Raw genomic sequence first — 24,047 nt, forward strand, 5'->3', positions numbered from 1 at the left:
TAATGTTGAATTACAGCTATACATCCTCTGATATAATTGTAGCTTTTGTGGTCTATCAGAGTGCATCTGTTAAGTGTGCAATGAGATAGCCTTGTGGCAAAGTACATTAGCACGTAATATCACAAGTACTGAAATCCCTTTAGAATAGCCTTCCATTTCTTTCCATTGTTAGTAAATTGCTAGTTTAAACTAGACTAGAAAAGGTAGTTTATTACGAGAGTTTATTTGGAGAGAGATTCTTGAACCCCTATGACCATTAGCACACCAATGGACACTTGTGTCCAAGATTCATCAACATCGCTTGCCTGAATGAAAGCAAGTAAGAAAAATATTACAACCTGGAAATGGCATGTTTAACTGCCCTGCCTACACTGCCTTTTATTCATGAAAGAAATCGCATATGCTATAAGCAATGCCATAAGATTTTAATGCTTAAATTATGAAAAGGTTTTTTTGGTAATTTGCAGAGATTCATCTATTCATTCATATTCTTTTCAGGTTAGTCCCTTTATTTATAAAGGGTCGCCACAGCTGAATGAAACACAAACTTATCCAGCATATGTTTTACACAGCTTATGCCCTTCCAGCTGCAACCCATCACTGGGAAACACCCATACACTCTCATTCACACATATACAGTGCATCCGGAAAGCATTCATAGCGCTTCACTTTTTCCACATTTTTTATGTTACAGCCTTATTCCAAAATTGATTAAATTCATTTATTTCCTCAACATTTCACACACAATACCCCATAATGACAATGTGAAATTATTATTATTATTTTAATTTTTTGCAAATGTTTTAAGAATAAAAAACCTAAAAAATCCCATGGAAATAAGTATTCATAGCCTTTGCTCAATACTTTGTTGATGAACCTTTGGCAGCAATTACAGCCTCAAGTCTTTTTGAATATGATGCCACAAGCTTGGCACACCTGTGTTTGGGAATTTTTGCCCATTTCTTTTTGCAGTAACTCTCAAGCTCTATCAGGTTGGATGGGAAGCGACGGTGTACAGCCATTTTCAGATCTCTCCCGAGATGTTCAATAGGATTTAGGTCTGGGCTCCGGCTGGACCCCTCAAGGACATTCAGCCACTCCATTGATATTTTGGCGGTGTGCTTTAGGTCATTGTCCTGCTGGAAGATAAACAGTCGCCCCAGTCTGAGGTAAAGAGCACTCTGAAGCTGGTTTTTATTCAGGATGTATTCTGTACTAGCCTTCTATTTCCTGCTGCTGAAAAAACATTCTCACAGCAGGATGCTGACACCACCATGCTTCACTGTAGGGATGATATTAGCCTGGTGAAGAGCAGTGTCTGGTTTTCTCCAAATGTAACGCCTGATATTCACTCCAAAGAGTTTAATTTTAGTCTCATCAGACCAGAGAGTTTTGTTTCTTATGGCCTAGGAGTCCTTCAGATAACTTTTGGCAAATTCCAGGCGGGAAGTGTCTTCCGTCTTGCCACTGTACCATACAGGCCTGATTAGTGTATTGCTGCACAGATTGTTGTCCTTCCGTAAGGTTCTCCTCTCTCCACAGAAGAATGCTGGAGCTCAGACAGAGTGACCATCGGGTTAATGATCACCTCCCTGACTAAGGCCTTTCACCCATGATCACTCAGCTTAGATGGCTGGCCAGCTCTAGGAAGAGTCTTAGTGGTTCCTAACATCTTCCACTTATGGATGATGGAGGCCACTGTGCTCTTTGGAATTTTCAGAGTATCAGAAATTTTTCTGTAACTTTCCCCAGCCTTGTGCCTCAAGACAATCCTGTCTCGGAGGTCTACAAACAATTCCTTTGTCTTCATGCTTGGTTTGTGCTTTGACATGCACTGTCAACCCTGGGACCTTATATAGACAGGTGTATGACTTTTCAAATCATGTCCAATCAACTGAATTTACCACAGGTGAACTCCAATTAAGCTGCTCAACATCTCAAGAATGATCAGTGGAAACAGAATGTACCTGAGCTCAATTTAGAGCTTTAAGGCAAAGGGCTGTGAATACTATGTACATGTGATTTTTCAGGTTTTTTATTTATAATAAATTGGCAATTATTTAAAAAAAAAAACTTTTTTCACATTGTCATTATGGGGTATTATGTGTAGAATTGTAAGAAAATAAATGAATTTAATCCATTTTGAAATAAGGCTGTAAGAAAAAAATTTGGAAAAAGTGAAGCACTATGAATACTTTCCGGATGCACTGTACGCTGCGGACAATTTAACCTACCCAATTCACCTGTATCATATGTGTTTGGACTGTTGAGGAAACCGGAGCACCCGGATTACTGTTTATTTTCATAATCATTATTTTAAATGTAGAACACAAACAGTGTAGACAGTGTCTGCATAGAGAAACATTGTATGTGCTGGTGAAGATTGTGGGTTTACAGGGCTTTGACATAAATATGAATTTGTTTATAGGGCTTTAAAGGATAAATTTAACCTTTACCTACGTGACCTTGTGTTTCTACAGCACTAAAAATTCAGTGAATTACCTTTAAATTTGTGTTTAATTTGACTACTCAGCATAGCAATACACATTTCTAATACTCAAAAAATGTAATTTTGATGTACTTAAAGAAAGTTTACAAGATATAGGCTTATTCATAGAACATCTTATTAATCTTTACTCAATTTGATTTTTGGCATAACATAAGACCCTGTGACTTTAACAGAGTTTAAAAATCTTGATGGTTCAAGATCCAAACTTTCGTCTATCATAAATGATCTTTATTTTGTATTTCCTAATGGAATCAAGTCAGGTGATTGGCCAGGCCATTATACAGCTTGATACATTTCTTTTTCTGAAACCATTCGAGAGTCAACTTGGCTGTGTTTTGGATCATTGTCTTTCTGAAATGTCCACCCTGGTTTTTCATCATCCTGCTAATGTAGATGTTGGACTTTACAATGAGAAAGAGTAGAGGGTTGCTGAAGAACTACTGAGAGATTTCAGCTGCTTTCTGGGCTTTCACTGCCTTTCTACACCTCCCTTTCTTTATGTAGGAAGGGACAAGAAGGGTGGGGAGTTGTGGGACCCTAATAATATCTCCTCGAACCTGCCAAACACAATGACTTCAGTGTCCTCTTTGTTTAACTGATTAAAGTTTTAGCACATCCAATTGTCAATTTCATCAATGCATTGGCAGAGGGTGTGTATAGGGCTGTAGTCATTAAGCAGTAAGGTTAATTAGATCTGACTGTCATCAGCATAGTTGTTTTTACTCATTATTTGGCTCAGAGGAAGCATATAAAGTTTGAACAGAAGAGGTGCCAGAATCGAGCCTTGTGGGACTCCACATGTCATGGGTGTCCACTTTAACCTATGGTCACCATACTGACATAGTAACCTCTCCCTTCAAGCTAAGATCTTAACCATTTGAGGATCGTCTCAGACAGCCCAACCCAGTTTTCCAGCCTATCCAGAAGTTTGCTGTGATCGACAGTGTCAAATGCAGCACTGAGATCAAGCAATACCAGCACTGTTAGCCTGCCTGAATCTGTATTTAGGAGTATATCATTGATTATCTTTATAAGAGCGCTCTCTGTACCTTGAAGCTTAAAAACTTGTTAACCTGGTTAAAAACAACCTTTTCAATGACTTTGCCAATGAAAGGGAGATTTGAGATTGGCCTTTAGTTGCTCAGTAGGGTGTTATCCAGGTTGCTCTTTATCAAGAGGGGTTTAACAACTGCAGTTTTAAGTGAGTTTGGAAAAATCCCTGAAAGAAGTAAAGCATTTACCACTTTTAGGAGATCCATTTCTAAACAGTTGAACACTGTCTAGAAATATGATGGAACTAAAAATTTTGAAGAATGGAACGTTTTGAAGAATTAAATGGAGAAAGGATTGATTTAATTTAAACCTGTTATACAAAACCTTCATGTTAGTTGAGTTTGGACTTTACACCAGTATTGTTGAACTTGACAGCTTTATTCTTCTGGTCGGTTTGAGAGTGACATGTAATAATATGAAATGAGCGTTGCAGCATCGCAGGAAACTCGTTCACTGTACAGTTTATTTTGTTCTCTGTGCTCCAGGATAGGAAACTGCAGCTAGATATTCACAACGAGATTGAAGCCATGGGGCCATCTGCTGGTCTGTATAGTTACTACAATAGACTGTATATCTAAATTAACTTTGTGGATCTTTCCACAAATTTAGCATTCATTCATTGAAAAACACCACACATTTATTTTTCTTGTCTTCATTTGATTATATTTTCATATAGGTAAGCACATTTATTTGTCCATTGGACACAATCTGTTACTGTGAAGGTTTAGTGAATTACTTTTTTCATTGTTTTGTTCGAGGATTTTTAAGACATTTGCAAAGTTTTAAATTTGCAGCCTACTTTTTCACATTACTTAATTAAAACATGTATTTCTTTGATTAAAAACAAGGAAAAGTGGCATTTTTTCCCGATATGATAATTTTTTCATGATGATTTTTTCATTTATTCATTCATTATTTTCTGTTAACCTTTTTATGTATTCTTGTCATTCTCCCTGTGCTTTTTGTTTATTGTTTGATCTAAAAATAAAAATATAAACATGAAGCAAAAATCATAAATTGAATTACAGCATCACCAATATAGGTCATGGGGTATTAAACTTGTAAAATCGGTTAGACTGCTGAGGATTACTTGAATAATATGTTGATAATAATAATAAAAGATTCCACAAAACATTGCGATTATATTAGATTAATGTAATCTAACTTGCAATAAACCTTAGCATTTCTGAAGATATATACAATTCACACACACAGCTTTTGGGAGAAATGCACTTTATTGTGAACGTTAACACACAGTACACAAAAATTGTTTTAATATGTCCCAGAGTCAGATCTTTTTAACTTATCAGGCACAATAACAATAACTACGTGAGCCTTGCTGAATCAGGAACAATATTTTTTAGGAAATGAAAGGAATTAGACTCTGATTAGGCTCAATATTTCATTTCATTGAGCGACAGTGGAGAGAAAAAAAAAACAATAAAGGCTAATGTTTCTATAAATCAATCAACAAAATATTCTCTGTAGCCATTTTAAAGATAAATCATTCTCTAAATAGGTAAAAAACTTTTTATTTTATAATAGACTCATTTTCAAGTGCACGACGGTACATTTTTGGACAAAGTGCTTACAGCTGGAGGACACATGATATAAGCATAAAAGCTCACAAACACAGAGACACACTCAGTAGAAATATGTGACGGCCTACATACTGCAGTTTCTAGTACAAGTGAATGCTTCTTTTGTTCTTATTTGACAGTTTGATGATTACAAGGGCTGCAACAATTAGTCGCCAATGTCGACTCTTAAAAAAAATTGTTGACTAATATTCTTGTCTATTGGAGGGACTGATTTTTTTTGTTTTGTTTTGTTTTGTTGGTTGATAAATCCCTTACTTTGATTTTTTAAACTTCTCATCCGACTGATCTAAGTGTATTTAAAACTTAGCAAGCTGTCCACACTGAAAAAATGATTCATTTTATTGAATTTACTTCATTTTTAAAATGTAAATGGTTGCAAACTATTTTTATGGGCTGAATTTAAACATTCATTCATTCATTTTCGTGTCAGCTTAGTCCCTTTATTAATCCGGGGTCGCCACAGCGGAATGAACCGTCAACTTATCCAGCACATTTTTACGCAGCGAATGCCCTTCCAGCCGCAACCCATCTCTGGGAAAAATCACACACACAATCACACCGACACCCATACACTACGGACAATTTAGCCTACCCAATTCACCTGTACCACATGTCTTTGGACTATGGGGGAAACCGGAGCACCCGGAGGAAACCCACGCGAACACAGGGAGAACATACAAACTCCACACAGAAACGCCAACTGAGCCGAGGCTCGAACCAGCAACCCAGTGACCTTCTTGCTGTGAGGCGACAACACTACCTACTGCGCCACTGCTTCGCCCTGAATTTAAACAAACTAATGAAATTAAGTAATTAATTCATTCATTTTCCTTCCACAGCAGAATGAACAGCTAACTATTTTGGCATGTGTTTTACGCAGCGGATGCCCTTCCAGCTTCAACCCAGTACTGGGAAACATCCATACACTCTCATTCACACACATACACTATGGACAATTTTAGCTTACCCAATTCACCTGTACCACATGTCTTTGGACTGTGGGGGGAAACCGGAGCACCCGGAGAAAACCCATGCAAACACGGGGAGAACATGCAAACTCCACAGAGAAATGCTAACTGACCCAGCCGAGGCTCGAACCAGCGACCTTCTTGCTGTGAGGCGACAGCACTACCTACTGCGCCACCGCGTCGCCGATATGAGTATTATGACTTAATTTTTTTCCATATTTGTAAAAGCTTAAAAACAGACATGTTGGGGAAAAAATCATATCAGTTACTTATGAGAAAGCCGCTGCTTGTCTTTTTATTTGTACAATAATTTTTCTAATAATTGTTTACCGGTTAATACTTTGCCATTGTGGCTGTCCTGAAGTAAAATGCCCTTTTTCTGTCCCTTTTTTTTAATTAAATCAAACTGTTGACAGAGATTCTGTCGTGAAGAGATTTGTTTACAACATTATATTTTTATTTTTGGTTTGAAGTGAAAATGATTCAATGACAAAATCAGAAAACTGAAAGAGAGTGATCTGTTCAGTTTGATCAAAGTTCATTAAAACATCTCAAGTGCATTAGAACATTTCAAAAGCTGACAATTGCATTATTTTTTAAATGATTACTTAGGATCTACAACTGTTTCAACTCGTCACAAAAGTTGAACAATCATTAAAAACCTACTGATTAGTTATTGAAATATTTAGCGATTAGTTGTTGGTTAATTGATTATTATAATAATCTTTCTTGCAGGTCTATAATGATTACCGGGGTGAGGAGGAATATCGTGAAAAAGAAATCTGCAATCGACAAACATGATATGATGTGCCTTTTTTGGACATCATGTCATTAAATGTAGGCAGAGGATATATTCCAGAGCCTGGATTGCTACACACTCATGGCAGACACCATTATGACAATCACGGACGCACAGATACACATATTTTGCCAATAAATAGCATGAATCAGCGATAGAGGGGAATTAAGACAGTGTGAAAGCAGATGTGGTACACTCTCACAAATAAAGGTATGAGAGCTGTCACTGGGGTGGTACCTTTTTGTACACATTTGTACTTGAAGGATCCATATTAGTACCTCAGAACTATATAATAAGTATTAATATGGTCCTTTTAGGTACAAATTTGTACCTTTTGAAAAGTTACCACCCTAGTGACAACTAGCATACCTTTATTTTTGAGAGTGTACAATTGTGATGCCCACTGCAATGGTCAGTGTAGCAGTTCCTGAAGCAGCTCTGATGCCAGCTGACGGATGTGGCACCAGGCCTCCTGGACATGACGTGACTCAGTAGCGCGGGCACACACGGCAAACCGCAGAACAAACAGGCCAGCCAGGTGGCAAGGAACCAGATGAATCTTCCGTGCGCTGTTGATCCTCTTCAGCAGATTTTCACTTAATTCATTGGGGCCCTGCAAGGTTTAATACACAATCGAGTAAGTATACTTTGTAACTGCTCCCTTTCAAGGATGCATAACTCAAATTCATTTATTAGCTCTTAATATTAGCTCTTTGTGTGTGTGCTTATGAATTTCGGTGTACACAAAACTAGATGCTCTAAAGTAAAGAATGCTAGAAAAAAGCAACTAGTAGCTATGTGAATTAATTTTAGGCTCAAAATTGGAATATTGCACAAAGGATTTGCAGGTAATGCAACGTTTCCATCAAATGAGTCAGCTAAATCTTCACAGCTAAATCTGCGCTCTAGTAACTTCATTAACCTTTGCATACCCAAAGTTCGCACTTGATTTGGTCGCTACTCTTTTCAGTTTTCTGCTGCTGATGCTTGGAATCATCTGCAGCAGACCTTAAAGCTCAGCACTTTCATTCCGCTATCATCTTTTAAAAATTCTATTCAGTCAATAGTTCAAGATCACTGTGCTTGTTTTTAGTTTTTTTTTTGTTGTTGTTGGTTTTATATGTTATTATCTGCATTTGTGTTGTTATTGTATTGTTTCCCTAGTGCTCTGTACTGCATCTGCTTTTCATGTTGCCTCTTGGCCAGGTCGTCATTGTAAATGAGAACTGGTTCTCAATTGACTTACCTGGTTAAATAAAGGTTATTATTCTTGATAAACGCCAAATATCAAAAGAAAAACTGATTTTTTTAAATCATTACATGATCTTAAAACAATCACAAGACTATTTATTTTCCATACTGAAATTCTTTTAGTAGAAGTTTTAATTGTAGTTTTCTTATAGAATTCAAAGTTTACCACAACCATTTTTATGCACATTTTCGAAATATAAATCACATCTTGACATTTCCAATAAGTATTTTTCATTGTGATTAATCCCAAATGCACTCAAAATAGGTAAATGGAAACAAGGCTATTGACATCCATAGTACAAACAAAAAATACAATTGAAGTTAAAGGCTGCTTATTTGGTTTTTAGTTGTGATTTGAATAATACTGGGTCCTATCATACATGCTGCACAATAAGGCGCAAGACATGTAAAGTGCAATTTAGTATTTAGTATTTAGTATTGTAACATTGTTCTTAATATCTGAGCTGATATAAATTAAATAACATGTTGTCGCTTTTATATAACAAAACAAAATTCCATATTGTCAGCTGTGGCTTTATATTTACAGTTAAATATTTTCAAAATGAAAGTGAATTTTGCTAAATTTACATGGATTAAAATGATTGTATTAATTTGAAGTTTTAAACTTTTTTTATTTTTTAATCTAGATGATTTCCATAACTCATGCATGAAAGGGTTAAAACCCATTAGTAAACACATTTAAAAATGTATCCAGCCTACCTGTTTTTAGTTGCTGCTTACCACAACATGATTTTGTGCAATCTGCAGCTCTCTTTGCACAGCTTGCACAAATTAAAATAAGTCATACTGCAATTTTCCATAGTTAACCACCTCCCAGAGCCAAGCTATTATAAGCACAGGCCGAGATGTGTTTGTTTCTGTAGTGAAAGTGTTTTTCTCTGACCTTGAGTCTAAAGCAGACGAGACCCATCACCACATCAGCTGAGATCTCAAAGCGTTGATCAGCTCTCACGAAAGCCTCGAACTCTTTAGCCAGTCCTACATGCTGAAACACGATCGACAATACATTGCAAACAGGATATATGCAGATCATTTGAAAATCATTCAAATTAACATTAGCCAAGCAAATATGCATTTATAGCATTGTCAGTTGTAAAAATTATTTATAAATTACAATACAATATAGCAGGTGGGGTTTTTTCATCCTTTTTAGCGTTTAAAAAAAAACTTGACTATAATTTAGTTCACGTTTTCAGTGTATTTCTGTTTTTTTTGCAGTGTATTTCTGAGTTGTAATGCCCAGATCTTATCAAAGTCTAAAATGAAAGAGTTGGAGAGACATTCTCTGTGCATACATTCAAAAAGGGAATGTATAGCAGAAAATGTTTGCTTTTCCTTTGTAACTTACAGACTAAAGCTTCAATCACACTGCACTTTACTCCACATAGACTTTCATTCATACGCATGCGAATGCGTCAGACCAGAAACATGGGTCATGCAGCAAGTTTCGCAGTTTGCTTCGTTGGAAAGTACAAGCTTGGTGAACTCTGACCTGCGAAATCACATCATATGATTGCGTGACACCAATCGAGGATCAAAACATGACCTCTCTGGGCAGAAATTTCAAATATGGACCAATCGCTAATCTTCTTTAATCCCCGCCCCTTTTCGCAGCGCCCTACTACAGAATTTCGCACGCTCAGACTTTAGTGTGACCGTGGCATTACTCTGTCCATACACCCATACATCTATATAAAATAATTTAAATAAGATTTTCTCCAGGTGAAAAAAAAAATATTATAAGGAATACTGTGAAAACTTCCTTGCTCTGTTAAACATTCATTCATTCTAATTCCTTCATCACTTGGGAAATACTTGGGGAAATACATTCACAGAAGGGATAATAATTTTGAGGTAAACTGTATATACAGAATACAGTGCAAAGCATACATGAGTACACCATCTTTATTAAAATATTAATTGAATATGAATATTTATCAAGTATTTCTCAGTAAATGGAAACAAAATATTTTTGCACATTTAAAACAAAATTTGTAATTAATTAAATAAAAAATTTGGTCACCTAACATTTTAATATTTTTCGTGGTTTAAAATTTTTATTAATGGTTTTATTATGTTTTTTTTTTTCTTGCCCCAAGAGAAGCGACATAGTAAATTAAGGTGTAAAATAGTAAACTAAATTTCAGCTTTGGGTGAAGTACTCCCTTTAACATACCAGAAGAGGGCAGTCAATTCAAATCAAACAACCAAAATATCATGATCCATAATCATGTAGATCTAATTAGCAAAACAGATTAAATTTAACAGCAATCAAAGCTTTAAGGCTGATTACTGGAATTCAATCTGACCAGGCAATTTCCTCATTCTCAGACAGTTATTCTTTATGGCTTCTGTCCAGAGCTGACCTGAGTCATTCAGAAGCAGCGTACTGAATGAAGCTTTGAGAAATACTGGGAAATGAAGCACTTTGCAGATTGATTTCCATGATCTTTTATTATCCATATCCATTTTTAAAGAACACATACACATTTTAAAAAAGAAATATTAAATATTGACATGATTTCCTGTATAATAAGGTGACTGTTTTCTGGGGGCAGTCGCAATTTTAGTTGTAATACATATGAATGAATCAATCAATGATTAAAAAAAATTGTTTAACATCCAAATGCAAAAATCAGTATATTAAAATACAAGTAATGTACCTAAACAATTTTACTTACTTATAGGGTATATTTAGCCTCTAGGCTAGTTCTGCAGGTTTCATACATTGACTCAATATTTGTGCAATTATGAATCAACCATATTGAATCAACCATAGTATGTACCAATATACGGGTGTCCAGTGCCCCCTATTTAAATTCTTACCCTGATCACACTGTAAATAATAATGACAAAAAGCCAATACAACAAAAGCTTTTATGTTATGAACTCATTTTAATATATTAGGTTAAAATATTATATATATATATATATATATATATATATATTAGGTTTCAATTAATTTTTTTATAGATTAACTTATTAGTTTGAGTCAGTTTGACTGATGTAAGATGAGATTAATGGAAAAAATCAATTCATTCAACTCAAAAACTTAAGCCAGCGTATAATTTTTTACAGTGTATAAGTGATATGCGATTTTGAACACAGAACTTGAAAACGCCCCGTTTGTTTCTCAGAGATCTGTTCTGAATATCATCCAGTATAGCTCATGAGCAGAACAGAACATATGATGATGTCTTTAAAAGGTTAAAAAGATTTGCGTCATTCCAAATTGACTATGGAGCCAACTAAGATGTGAATGTCAGGGTTAACTTGACTGACAGATGGGTTAAAGGCAGTTACCTTGCGGATGTAGGCTTGGAGAGCTTTGAGTCCGTACATGCGGAACACAAACCACATTTTGAGAGAGCGAAACCTCCGACCCAGCGGGATCTGCCAGTGCTGAAGGGAGATGAGATGAGATATGACAACTGTGCACACGCAAATACACATGAAACACAGACAGCACACATGAACGTATGTTTAAACAAAAGTTTGTAGTTCGATGTTCTCTCAAAAACATATACAGACTTATATTCACATTCAATACATTTCAATATTAAACATTTATATTAATGTACATAACAATACATTAAAATACCAAATGAGTACATTAATATGTGGATATAATTTTACAGTTAAAGGGATATTTCACCCAGAAATGAATATTGGACCATCATTTACTCACACTAGACTTGTTCCAAACCCAGTAGAATAATTTTTGTTCTGTTTAACACAAAATAAGATATACTACCTGATGAAAGTCTTGTCGCCTATCCAAGTTTTAGGAACAACAAATAATAACTTGACTTTTAGTTGATCATTTGGTATCAGAAGTGGCTTATATGAAAGGCAAAGGCCTCTAGATTATGTTGATTTTACCAAAATAAAATATGATCATGCCTTAATTTTTAATTATTTAAATAGGACAGTAAGGTCTGACTTTATTTAGACTAAAGTCTTGTCACTTAACAGAAATAATGTACAATTTAGGATATAAAGTCATGGTGCAGAGGAAAAAGAATTAATATTGTGCATGACTCCCATAAGCTTGGAGGACTGCATTCATAGATCTCTGCAATGACTCAAATAACTTAAATAGCAAAGAAAGCGTTCTTGCAGGACTCTCAGAGTTCATCAAGATTCTTTTGATTCATCTTTAATGCCTCCTCCTTCATCTTACCCCAGATATGCTCAGCAATGTTCATGTCTGGTGACTGGGTTGGCCAATCCTGGAGCACCTTGACCTTCTTTGCTTTCAGGAACTTTGATGTGGAGGCAGAAGTATGAGAAGGAGCGCTATCCTGCTGATGAATTTGCCCTCTCCTGTGGTTTGTAATGTAATGGGCAGCACAAATGTCTTGATAACTCAGGCTGTTGATGTTACCATACTCTGCAGATCTCTCGCATATCCCCATTCTGAATGTAACCCCAAACCATGATTTTTTCCTTCACCAAACTTGACTGATTTCTGTGAAAATCTTGTGTCCATGTGGGTTCCAACAGGTCTATTGCAGTATTTGTAATGATTGGGATGCAGTTCAACAGAAGATTTATCAGAAACATCGACCTTCTGCCACTTTTTCAAAGAATCAAATAGAGGTGAAGTTATTATTTGTTGTTCTTACAACTAGGATTGACGACAAGACTTTTGTCAGGTGTAGATTGAGGAGGAATGTTGAAAGCCTGTAACATTTGACTTTGACAGAGTATATATATATATATATATATATATATATATATATATATATATTTTTTTTTTTCTGGTTTCAAACATTCTTCAAAATATCTTCTTTTGTGAAATGGTTTGGAACAAGTCAAGAGTTAGTAAAAGATGACAGAATATTAATTTGTGTGTGAAATATCTCTTTAATATATATCTAAATTACATCATTTGTGATTATTAGATATGACTCTTCACCTGCTTTCAAAAACGTACTTTGTAATAATATCTTTATATTTGACATAATAGGAAACAAATAAAATGTTAAGAACATTTTCTGTAAATGAACTGTTGAAGCTCTAAATGAAATGAATTTGTTTTATTTAAAATTAAATGTCTTTCAAATTATTTGTTACATTTTAACCAGATTCAAAGGGTGGGTGGGGGGGTGCCTCACACTATTTTTCAGTATTTATTAAATTTATTTAAAAGAAATAAAACATTTTTAATGCAGGTTTTATGAGGTTAACAAATCAAAGATTATTATTTAAACTACTCCCCAAAACCCTTGTTCAAGAGACTTTAATCACCAAGTAAACCAGGTATTACTTTCCAAGTGGATAATAAACATATAATAACAGGCTTACATAGATTATCAGTGAGGTAAACAAATATTATTCATTCTGCATATGCACTGCTCTATGCAAAATCTACTGGTATTGCTGTATCTATTGGGACATTTGGTCCCCACAATGTGAGGAATTCATGGTACAGACACACACTCTTAATATACTTACTCTATAATCAGTGACAAGTCCTATAAAAAAAATAAAAAAATCATAATTAGTCATTTCACACCGAAAATCAAGTTCATGTGTGAATAATATACTCACATAAGCACAGAAATCATAAACGATAATTCACACATATCAATCAATAATACATTAAAGGATAACATTTAGTTTTCCCATCCGCCAAAGGCTGTTGTTAATGTAATCATGCAGTTGTTCATGATGGAAATGGCTTTAAGGTGTGCATGCATATATAAGCGTGTGCATGTCTGTGTGCACGTGTGTTGGTGGTGGGTTGAGAGACAGTGCTGCTCTTTTGTTTGGTTGTCAACACAATTACAATGGTCTGCACAGCTGCACACTGCCCACAGGCGCATTACCAGAGGATCTGTCTTTGTTTAGCCAGGTTTAAATGGTCAATAAGCAACTGGAAGCAAAAAATGCACCATGGTTTTACTACATACACACACCAAAATGGTTATAAACCATAATGTATCATTTTAAACCATGTGTAGATATACACTTTTAACCATGATATTATTATCATTATAGTAAACCTTGGGTGTGCCAAAACACTACTACACTACATTTACCATAATAAAACCAGCCAGATCTCATGAGGAAATGCAATTATTTTATGTTTTGTCAGTTCACTGGCTAATTCATACAAGTTCTGTTGTATGAAAATGATTAAATTACATGTTAATATGTTAAGAGATAATCAATTTTAAATACCGTTTATTTAATTTTAAAGTTACTCTTATTCAAAATGAATGTCACTTGGGTAAAATGTTATTTACTATACAGTAGACACCTTATGTGTGTCACGTACTGTTGCCACATATACAGGACACCATACAAACAAAAATGCACCTAAAGTAATTAAGTGTTGAGGCACAGAGAGCTGTTGTTTACTAGTAAACAGAGAGGCTTACAGAACACCGCAGTGGACTGGTAATCTGTAAATAATGAATTGGTAAATAATCTGATGGAGACTTTACAGTGTGACGTAAAGTGGATGTCAGCACAAGACATCATGTCTCATTAATAAGGATCATTGTCATCCGCTTTACACCTCATGCTTGGGCACTTCAGTTATTTCTTAGTGTTACTGTTGTTTATTATTTACCATAATCATAGCTGTGGTTGCCAGTAGTTTATTATGGATGGTATTATTATAAGAGAAGAACTTTATTTTAAACTACAAAAAAAATTATAATAATAATAATAATAATAATAATAATAATAATAATAATAAAAATAATAATAATACTTTTTATTTTTAAAAAATCGTAAAAAAATAAACAATTGATAAAATTTCACAACACAGGCTCATTAGAAAAAAAGCGTAAAAATACACGTTTTTTTTATCATGTTTCAGATGATTAATACACCAGAGGGCGCTGTCTACAATTTTTAATCTGAAATACCAACACAATCTTACAGCAATTTGTAGCTTTTTGATTTAGTGGCTAATTTGTACGATCTAATTCGTACTATTTAGTACGATTTGCTCATCACTCAATGACGGTGGGGTTTAGGGGTGGGGTTAGGTGCCACGCCTCCTTTTTAAAATCATACATTTTCGTACGACTCAACTTGTACGAATTCGTACGAATTAGCCACTAAACAAACAAAACGTAAAATACTTACGTTTCCTCGTGAGATCAGGCTGGAAATACTTTACTTAGGGGTGTGAACATATTGCGTATTTTGCACACACAAGTTTGTTATTTCCAAATGAAGATCCCAGCTTGGATGTGTAAATAGGGATACGCAACGTATTCAATTTTTCAGTAAGCTGCAAGCGCACTGTACTAGCACTGGAAAGTTATGTGACAAATACCAACCACTTCTGCTTTACGATTGGAATATCCACATTTCAGTAATAATGTCAGGCTAATTACCTCAGACATCAGTGCTTTTTAACTCCTTCCATAAGTAAAATTTGTTTTAAAGCTACAGCAATAATTTGTCATCCTCTGAGAGAACGGTTGCCTAGCAATGACAGACGCCACAGGAGTGTGAATGTAGAAGGTAATTAAAAATTGGTGAAGGACTCGACGCACCTCAAGCTTTCCAATCACTGTTAGACATAATTGAACGGCTCCTTAAGGGATTTTAATGTATGTTTTAGATATGCGTCCTCGTACATGTCTATGAGAAGGCAGAGCTTGCCATAAAGATCTGCGAGCAAACCACTGTTCTAAACTGTTCCCTAAACCCAACCATAGTGTTTTCAAAAGCAAATGTAAATGAAAATGCACTGCATTCACGCAATTTTACCTTGATTTATATTGTTTTAGCTCTTTTGTAGAACTGTATTTCACCGCTCTCAAACCCAAGTGCCTAGCATTACAATGTGAGCTACCGAGCAAACTGACCATACTAAAATATTTATTTGCTGTCTAAATATGTATTTGCTGTAGTTGCGCAAAGAACTACATGAAAATAAGATTGCATTTGTCAACAGTATGTCTCTAACTATCGTTAGTGTGAAAAGGAACACAGTTCGTCGGCTTCAAACTGCCCTGTAGCATTCATTTTACCAAGAAACTGCAGTGAAACATACTTGTTATATTTTTATTGTTTGACAAAGGTGTAGGCCAAACTACGTGTTTACAATAAGCCTGTTGTTATTTTTATTCATGCGCACATTTACCAGTAGGAATGACCTCCCGCCCTACTCATAACTCTCTCTTCATATAGCCATATATATGCCTATGACAAAATACACTGTGAAATAGACGGGCTCGGATTGTATTGCTTTCTCACTACAATTGATCCGCTCCAGAGTGTGTTTCAATCAAGCTGAAACCACCTCATTCAGGCAATCTCGGACCGATTGATTTGGCGTGGATCCGAGCGCAATTGCTGAATTCACATATATCAAACGAACCACTCTTACTGGGCAAACAAGAAACAAAACAAAAAGCTTAGGTTTGAAAGCATCTTTAGTTAGTGTTACTTAAAACAAACAATGAACAATTAACTTATTACAGCATATATTCATCTTTGTTAATGTTAGTTTATACAAATAAAGTTGTTAAGGGTTAGTTTAGTTTATGTTAACTCACAGAGCAATAACTAATGTTAACAAGCATGAATTTGGATTTTAATAATGCATTAGCAATGTTGAACTATGATTAATAAATTATGTACAAGTATTGCTCATTATTAGGACGGGATTTGTTTTTTCCATCAGTATCGTATTGGATTCTTTTGTATGCCTTAGTGAAGGCTCATGTGAGGGAAACTAATTTAATATGAATATTATCTGGATATTAATTTGTTTGTTTGTAAAGGGAAATGTTAATGGATTAGTGCTGGTTAATTACCTGACTCTTGGTGATCATGCTTTAGATAAAGTGGCTCCATTTTAAATGCTCCAATAATGTCTGCTCTTTTCTTTACCCTGCAGAAAAAAAATCAAACATTCACATTTATTAGTAAAACACATCATTGAGTAATTTTGTGGAATAACTAATAAATAACATACTTGGTAATAAATATCCTACATGAAATAAAATATGATGTATCACATATCACAATACATACAATCTGCATTGCTTAATAAACATAGGAAATAGAAACAGTTCAAAGATACACTGAAAAACAACAGTGTTATTTTCAGTGAGCATAGTGTTTGTGTGCCTGTTTTAAAGGGGTGGTAAACTACGATATCATACTTTAAACTTTAGTTGATGTGTTATATAGCTGTGTGAACATAAACAACATCTCTGAATGTAATATTCTCAAAGTTCAACGCAAAGGGAGACATTGGCTTTTACAGAGTTAGCTTAGCAAAGCCGACAGTAAACAACGTTAGAGGAAACCTTGCGCAGCGAAGGGGCATGGCCAGAGGCGCTGTAGTGTTATAGCTGAGAAAGCTAAAATGCTGTCCAAGTGCTGCTATTTTCGTAGAGCTTCTTCTGTTTTTGTATTTGGGCCTCCAAATGACATGACACAAAGAGAGAAGTGCTTACAGTTTAATGTTAATAATGTTCCAGAGAATTATAATAAATATATAGCTAGCATTTGACTAAAGACAGCTTCCAGAATCTCTTCCAGTTCAGTGCTGGATTCGGCTAAAAACTCTTCAAAGAAGAAGCTGTGGATTGTGAGCCACAACCTGTAAGTATTTTTATTTGTTAAAATTGTTGTATTACCTGCATAACGTCTAGCATTAATGGTATGTTGTAGCAAGGACTTAAACAAGGATGTAAACAATGGGAAAAGCTGTTTGGCACCGCTAACAATTTAGCTACAAATTCATATGTACTCATCAAATCGCTGTAAACACAAACAATCTTAACCATTGATGCAGTGTCTCTCGATGTGATCGCTTTTTCTGTGTTATACACCTCAAATAACGAACTCGCAAAATTTAAGCAAACACTTTTTTATTACTTATTACTTATTACTCATGCTAATAACCCAAAGATATATGAAAGACACTTTTCAGATGTTATTTAAGAGAGCAGGGACGAGGTTCAGCTGTGTCCTCTTTATTTTATGTCTGATTCAGGCTCAAATTGATACGGCTAACAGCTACTCTGACAGACATTATTTAATCAGCAAAAGCACAGTGTATGCTATTTAGAGGCATGATGTTTTTCCGGGTGATCGGGAGCTGATGTGTGAATCACAGCATGTTAGCTGACCAATCAGATCCTCTTGAGAGCGGACCTTTCGGAAATATGTTTATTGTTGTCATGTTAGCTGAGTAGCCATGTATAATCAAAGAAGAATATATAAAAAATAACATGATTTTAAGCACATTGCTTTGCATGTGGACATATGGATGAATGATAACAGCCTTCTGAGCCAACCAGTAGGCGCAGAAGGCCCCTACTAGCCCATATACCTCAGCTGATAACCACTGATAACGCTCATTCAATGGAGTGATAACATTCAAATCGGCTGTTCTGAGAGTGTATTTGTATGAATGTGTGTATCATATTGTATGCAATACAATAATATGTGTACAGTACATTTATTGACCGTATTCTTCAATGCGGAATTGAGCTCGCTTTTGCAATTGTTTTAGAACTTCAGATTCAGTTGCCCTATGGGAGAAATGACTAGAAATAATAAACGGCAGAAAACGGTCAAACTATTTGCTCTACAAAGAAGTATTTTCATATACAGAAAAAAAACTAGAATAATATATTAAGAAATATCAGTTTGCAACATCAAGCAGCAAAACAAGCTGTTTTTAATGTCTAAAAATGAATGGAAGTGAATGAGACCGGAAGTCTTGAGCCAAAATGATTCAAATGGATGTGCAGAGAATACGCAGAGAATAAGGTGAATAGGTTAACAAAGGATTACTTAGTTCTTTACTAAAAGACTTGCATCACTGGTTTTCCAGTTCAAAGTTTAAGGTTTATTTTATTACCGCTGTACTTTTACAGAGAAGCAATAGGAAACATTTAGAAAGTCAAGATTTGTTGAAGAAAGACATAAGTTGTGACACAAGCCTGTATTTCATTTATTTATTAATTTCCCTTCAGCTTAGTCTCTATTTAGGAGGTTGCCACAGTGGAATGAACCACCAACTATTTTAGCATATGTTTTATGCAGCGGATGCCCTTCCAGCTGCAACCCAGTACTGGGAAACACTCTTGCATTCCCAGACATGGACAATTTAGTTTTTTGAATTCACCTATAGCGCACGACTTGACTGTGGGGGAAACCTGAGCACCCAGAGGAAACTCATAAGAACATGAGGAGAAAATGCAAACTCCACACAGAAAGGCCAACTGGCCCTGCTGAGACTCGAACGAGTGACCTTGCTGTGAGGCGACAGTGCTAACCACTGAGCCACTATGCTGCCAGCCTTTATTTATTAAAGCAAAATACAGTGGAAACACTGAGACTTTATATGTATTACTGTATAATATTGTAATATCACAGCAATTCAAAAATACTTGTTTTCTATGTTTGTATATTTTAAGTGTATTTATCTCTGGTATGGCACAGCTTAACATTCACGAGTCCTTATTTTAGGATCACACAATCCATCAGAAATCATTATTACTAAAATTATTATATAAAAAAAAAGTTTAACTGTTGTACGTTAGGGATTCTGTGATGAATAGAAAATTCAAGAAACTTTATTTTGTTTTGAAATCTAGACATTATCAATGTCTCAACTCAGAACTAAACACTTTTAAATAATGTACACTGAATAATAATGTATGTCTATTTTCGTCTTTATATGACCATGAAGATATCTGTTTCCCTGCTGCTGACATAAAGGGCAGCTGGGACCATTTCCTTTGTTGACTGACAAAGATAAAACATGGCATGCTGGCATACAGTAGATGGAGATCAAAGGAAAATAAATATAATTTTTATAGATAATGATATTAACAACACTTACCACATCGCCGAGCAATCAAAGTTGATCAGGAGCCATTTATGAGGATTGAAATTGAAAGAGTCTGCAAACTAAAACAGAAGCATGTTTTGATTTAGTCATTTTTTCAGAACTCATGTCTTTCTACCCTTTAAACTTACATGACATTGTTTAAATTAGCAACAATGCCCCTTTAAAATAATTCAGAGATGAACAATTGTATGTTCTATATACTGTCAACACAATACTGTCAACACAATTGTATAGTTCATATTAATTATGAAGTCAGTCATGAAAATTTAATACTTTTATAATTATTGATTGTTTTATTTCCTTTTTTTATTAAAACCATGATCTCAGAAATTTATCTACATGGTTTGGGGTTTTAAGATCATTACCAGAATTGTAAATAGTAGGGATGCCACGGTTCTCAATATAATATAGAACCGTACAGTACGACCTCCACTGTGTGTGCCTTTAAATCCATGAGCTGAGATGAGGAAACTCCTCCCCGCGAGTAAATATCCAATCACTATGCTTTAAAGTTAGGGGCGCTTGACCATCATTCCACACCTTAACATTGCGAGCGGTGGCGAAGTGAGGCAACAGTACAAGGAAGCTTTAGCGAAGTGAGGCAACAGTACGAGAAAGCGCCGACATCTTTCAGATCTGCTGTGTGAGGATATTTCGGTTTTGCCGGTAAGTATAATGCCAATAAAAGAAAAGACGGTGAACAAAAAATAACTGTGTGCAAGCATTGTTTTACACGTATAACCATGACTGCAAACCAAATAGCAACAATCCCTCGCTGAATCTTTCAAACAAACATACCCAACTGGTTCCGAGAGACACGTAAAGGTTTATTCCTAAAGATTTGCAGCCGTTTTCCGTGATTGGAGATGTGGGCTTTTGTCATTTTATAAAAGCACTCGATCCGCGTTACAGACTATAGTCTCGCATTTTTTCAGCGCTGATATAATTAAGATGGTTTATTTATGTTGACTTAAGTACAAATATGTTTATTTGAAATGGCCAATTTATCTTTATTAACTTCACATGTATGTTTATTTTCAAAGTGTAGGGTTTTATGTGTTCCCCAGTTTGTACATGGGCTACCAGCAGCTGTGAGATTTCAATGTTATTTTTTTTTTTTTACAATACACTACTAGTGTCCTTTTCTTGGCTTTTAAGTAAAACAAAATGAGTAGTGCAATAAATCGTTTTTATTTTTTTCTCCTTAACCTCTCACTGTTTCTATTGCCTTTAAAAAAAAAAAAAACATGTGTTAATCCATGAGAACCGAACCAAACCGAAAACCGTGTTAAAAAACTGAGGCATGTATTGAAACGTGGGCTAACTGTATTGTTGCATCCCTAGTAAATAGTACACATTTTTGGTTCACATTTTATACGGTTATACCTAAAGTGAATACCAGCATATTAGTAAATGTTTTAAACTGTACTATTTTTATTAATTAGAAGGTTGCTGGTTCAAGCCTCAAGCTGGATCATTTGGCATTTGTGTGGAGTTTACAATCCAGACATGTGGTGTAGGTAAATGAGGGGGAGTCAAAAGTTTCATCTTAAAGTTGGTCACTTTTTCTAAAAAAAACCCCCAAGATTAAAAAAACTAAAATAAAAAAATAAAAAAATTACCATAAAAAAAAACATATAGGGTACAGTGATTGTCCTCATGCTCAATTTTGATGTGTCAGCTATAAAACATTTTTTTTTTTAATTTTAAAAATATACACTCCGAAGGACACAATACCCCTACTTTAGTTGAAAATAAATGATGACCTCTGATTAAACTTTGATAAAAAAAACTCACAAACTGACGAGAGAAAGCCTAAGCACTGACAGTATTTGTGATGAAGATGAGGTTGTTTCTTCATGCAAAACAGATTTGAGGATTGAAATCAAATTTAGATGCTTAATTTTAGAGCTTTAGTGAAGATGAACAGTGTATGCAAAATTCTAATCAAACCAAATCTTGGCTCTCTCTTTACGTTCTCAAATTACAGGTTTTGCTTGTTGGTACCAAATCAACACTCTCCAAAACCGCTTTGCTCTTTCTATTGATGACTGTTCCATGTATCCCTCTAAACAGGTTAAGAGTCTGGGTGTCATCCTTGATAGGACTCTATCTTTTTATTCTCACATTAATAACATCACCCGATCTGCTTACTTACATCTATGCAACATTATCCGTCTCCGCCTTTCTCTTACCCTCTATGCCACTGCCGTTCTTGTCCATAGCCCTGTCACATCTCGTTTAGATTACTGCAACTCCCTTCTCTTTGGTCTCACTAATAAATCCCTTCATAAGCTTCAGTTATTCCAGAACTCAGCTGCCTGTATCATCACCAGAACCCCTTCTTCTCATCACATCACCCGTGTCCTGCAGCAGCTTCACTGGTTACCTGTTCATTTTCGAATTGTTTTTAAAATTGTGATGTTAACATTCAAAGCCATCCACAATCTAGTCCCTCCATATATGCCTGCCCTCAGATCCTGCTATCTTTTTCCTCCCTCCACTAGTCTGTTCCCCCAGCTCGTCTGTCGTCCTTGGGCAATAGAGCATTCAGCCGCTCTGCTCCCCGGCTTTGGAAATCACTACCACCCGCCATCAGAAACACTGACTCCCTCATATTATTCAAATCAAGACTCAAAACCCACTTATTTAAGATGGCTTTTAATACTTAAAATACTTTTTTGTATCTGCACTATTGTTGTGTATATTTTTATATTATTTTTCTTCGATGTTTTATTGCTCTTGTTTTATTGTAAGGTGTCCTTAAGTTGGCACAAAGGCGCCTTTAATAAATTGTATTATTGTTATTATTATTATTATTAATATTATTATTGGTTTCTCAGAGATGGGTTGCGGCTGGAAGGGCTTCCGCTGAGTAAAAACTTGCTGGATAAGTTGGCGGTTCATTCCGCTGTGGCGACCCCGGATTAATAAAGGGACTAAGCTGACAAGAAAATGAATGAATGAATATTATTATTGGGTGACGTGGTGGCGCAGTAGGTAGTGCTGTCGCCTCATAGCAAGAAGGTCGCTGGTTCGAGCCTTGGCTGGGTCAGTTGGCATTTCTGTGTGGAGTTTGCATGTTTTCCCTGCGTTCGCATGGGTTTCCTCCGGGTGCTGCATTTTCCCCCAGTCCAAAGACATGGGGTACAGGTGAATTGGGTAGGCTAAATTGTCCTTAGTGTATGAGTGTGAATGAGTGTGTATGGATGTTTCCCGGAGATAGGTTGCAGCTGGAAGGGCATCCGATCCGTAAAACATATGCTGGATGAGTTGGCAGTTTATTCCGCTGTGGGACCCCGGATTAATTAGGGGACTAAGTTGAAAAGAAAATGAATGAATTATTATTATTATTAAGACAACATAAGGGTTAAGAGGAGTCATTTGTCACCTGCTGGTTGGCAAAGTCTGATATGAACTGTTTGGAAGCATATTTTAAATCAAACTCACACAGCAGAATCTGTCCAATAAGAATTCAGCGAGTCCCACAATCTTAAAGTCTAATCTTTTTCCTCACTCTCCCATTTCCAATATCCTTTCCATCTGCTGCAATAATACAGACTTGGTCATGACAGTCTGATTGTTGCTATGCTAAGTCCTCCCTGTCTTCACTTCCTGGCAACCAAACAGGAAACGGCAGCCAGCCGTCCTTTCGGTCAATAATAAAAGCCATCATCTGTGCAAGGGAGCACAGTCATCGTGATTGTTTGAGCTTGTAAGGCTAATAAAGACTGATATTTCTTCAGCAGGAGAAAAAGAGGAACTTATCTAAAGGTCTTCCTTTGCCTCAGGAAATTACTTTACCCTTATCATTGTGACACCCAGCTGAGCTCCACAACAACTCAAAGGACGATCAGCGATCTCTAATTTCCCGCCCATTCCACAAGACATCGCTCATGCCGACTCGCATTATTTGTGACATTTAAATATTCTGCAGGACTCTGTCTTTTCCACACGCTGCTCCAAACGTAACAGGATCAATAGTTGAGCCTAG

At 35.7% G+C, this 24,047-nt stretch overlaps 1 protein-coding gene across 1 annotated transcript in view; it reads right to left on the reverse strand.

The window, feature by feature from the left end:
• Positions 1-4,778: 4,778 nt before the first annotated feature.
• Positions 4,779-24,047, reverse strand: part of ddc (dopa decarboxylase) — a 44,375-nt gene continuing 25,106 nt past the window's right edge. The window contains 6 exon segments of the mRNA NM_213342.1: positions 4,779-7,543; positions 9,086-9,187; positions 11,506-11,604; positions 13,663-13,682; positions 16,995-17,071; positions 20,045-20,112. Coding sequence (NP_998507.1) covers positions 7,343-7,543; positions 9,086-9,187; positions 11,506-11,604; positions 13,663-13,682; positions 16,995-17,071; positions 20,045-20,112 — 567 coding nt within the window. The 3' untranslated portion in view covers positions 4,779-7,342.

The sequence above is a fragment of the Danio rerio genome, chromosome 16 (assembly GCF_049306965.1).
Source record: "Danio rerio strain Tuebingen ecotype United States chromosome 16, GRCz12tu, whole genome shotgun sequence".
Taxonomy (NCBI): domain Eukaryota; kingdom Metazoa; phylum Chordata; class Actinopteri; order Cypriniformes; family Danionidae; genus Danio; species Danio rerio.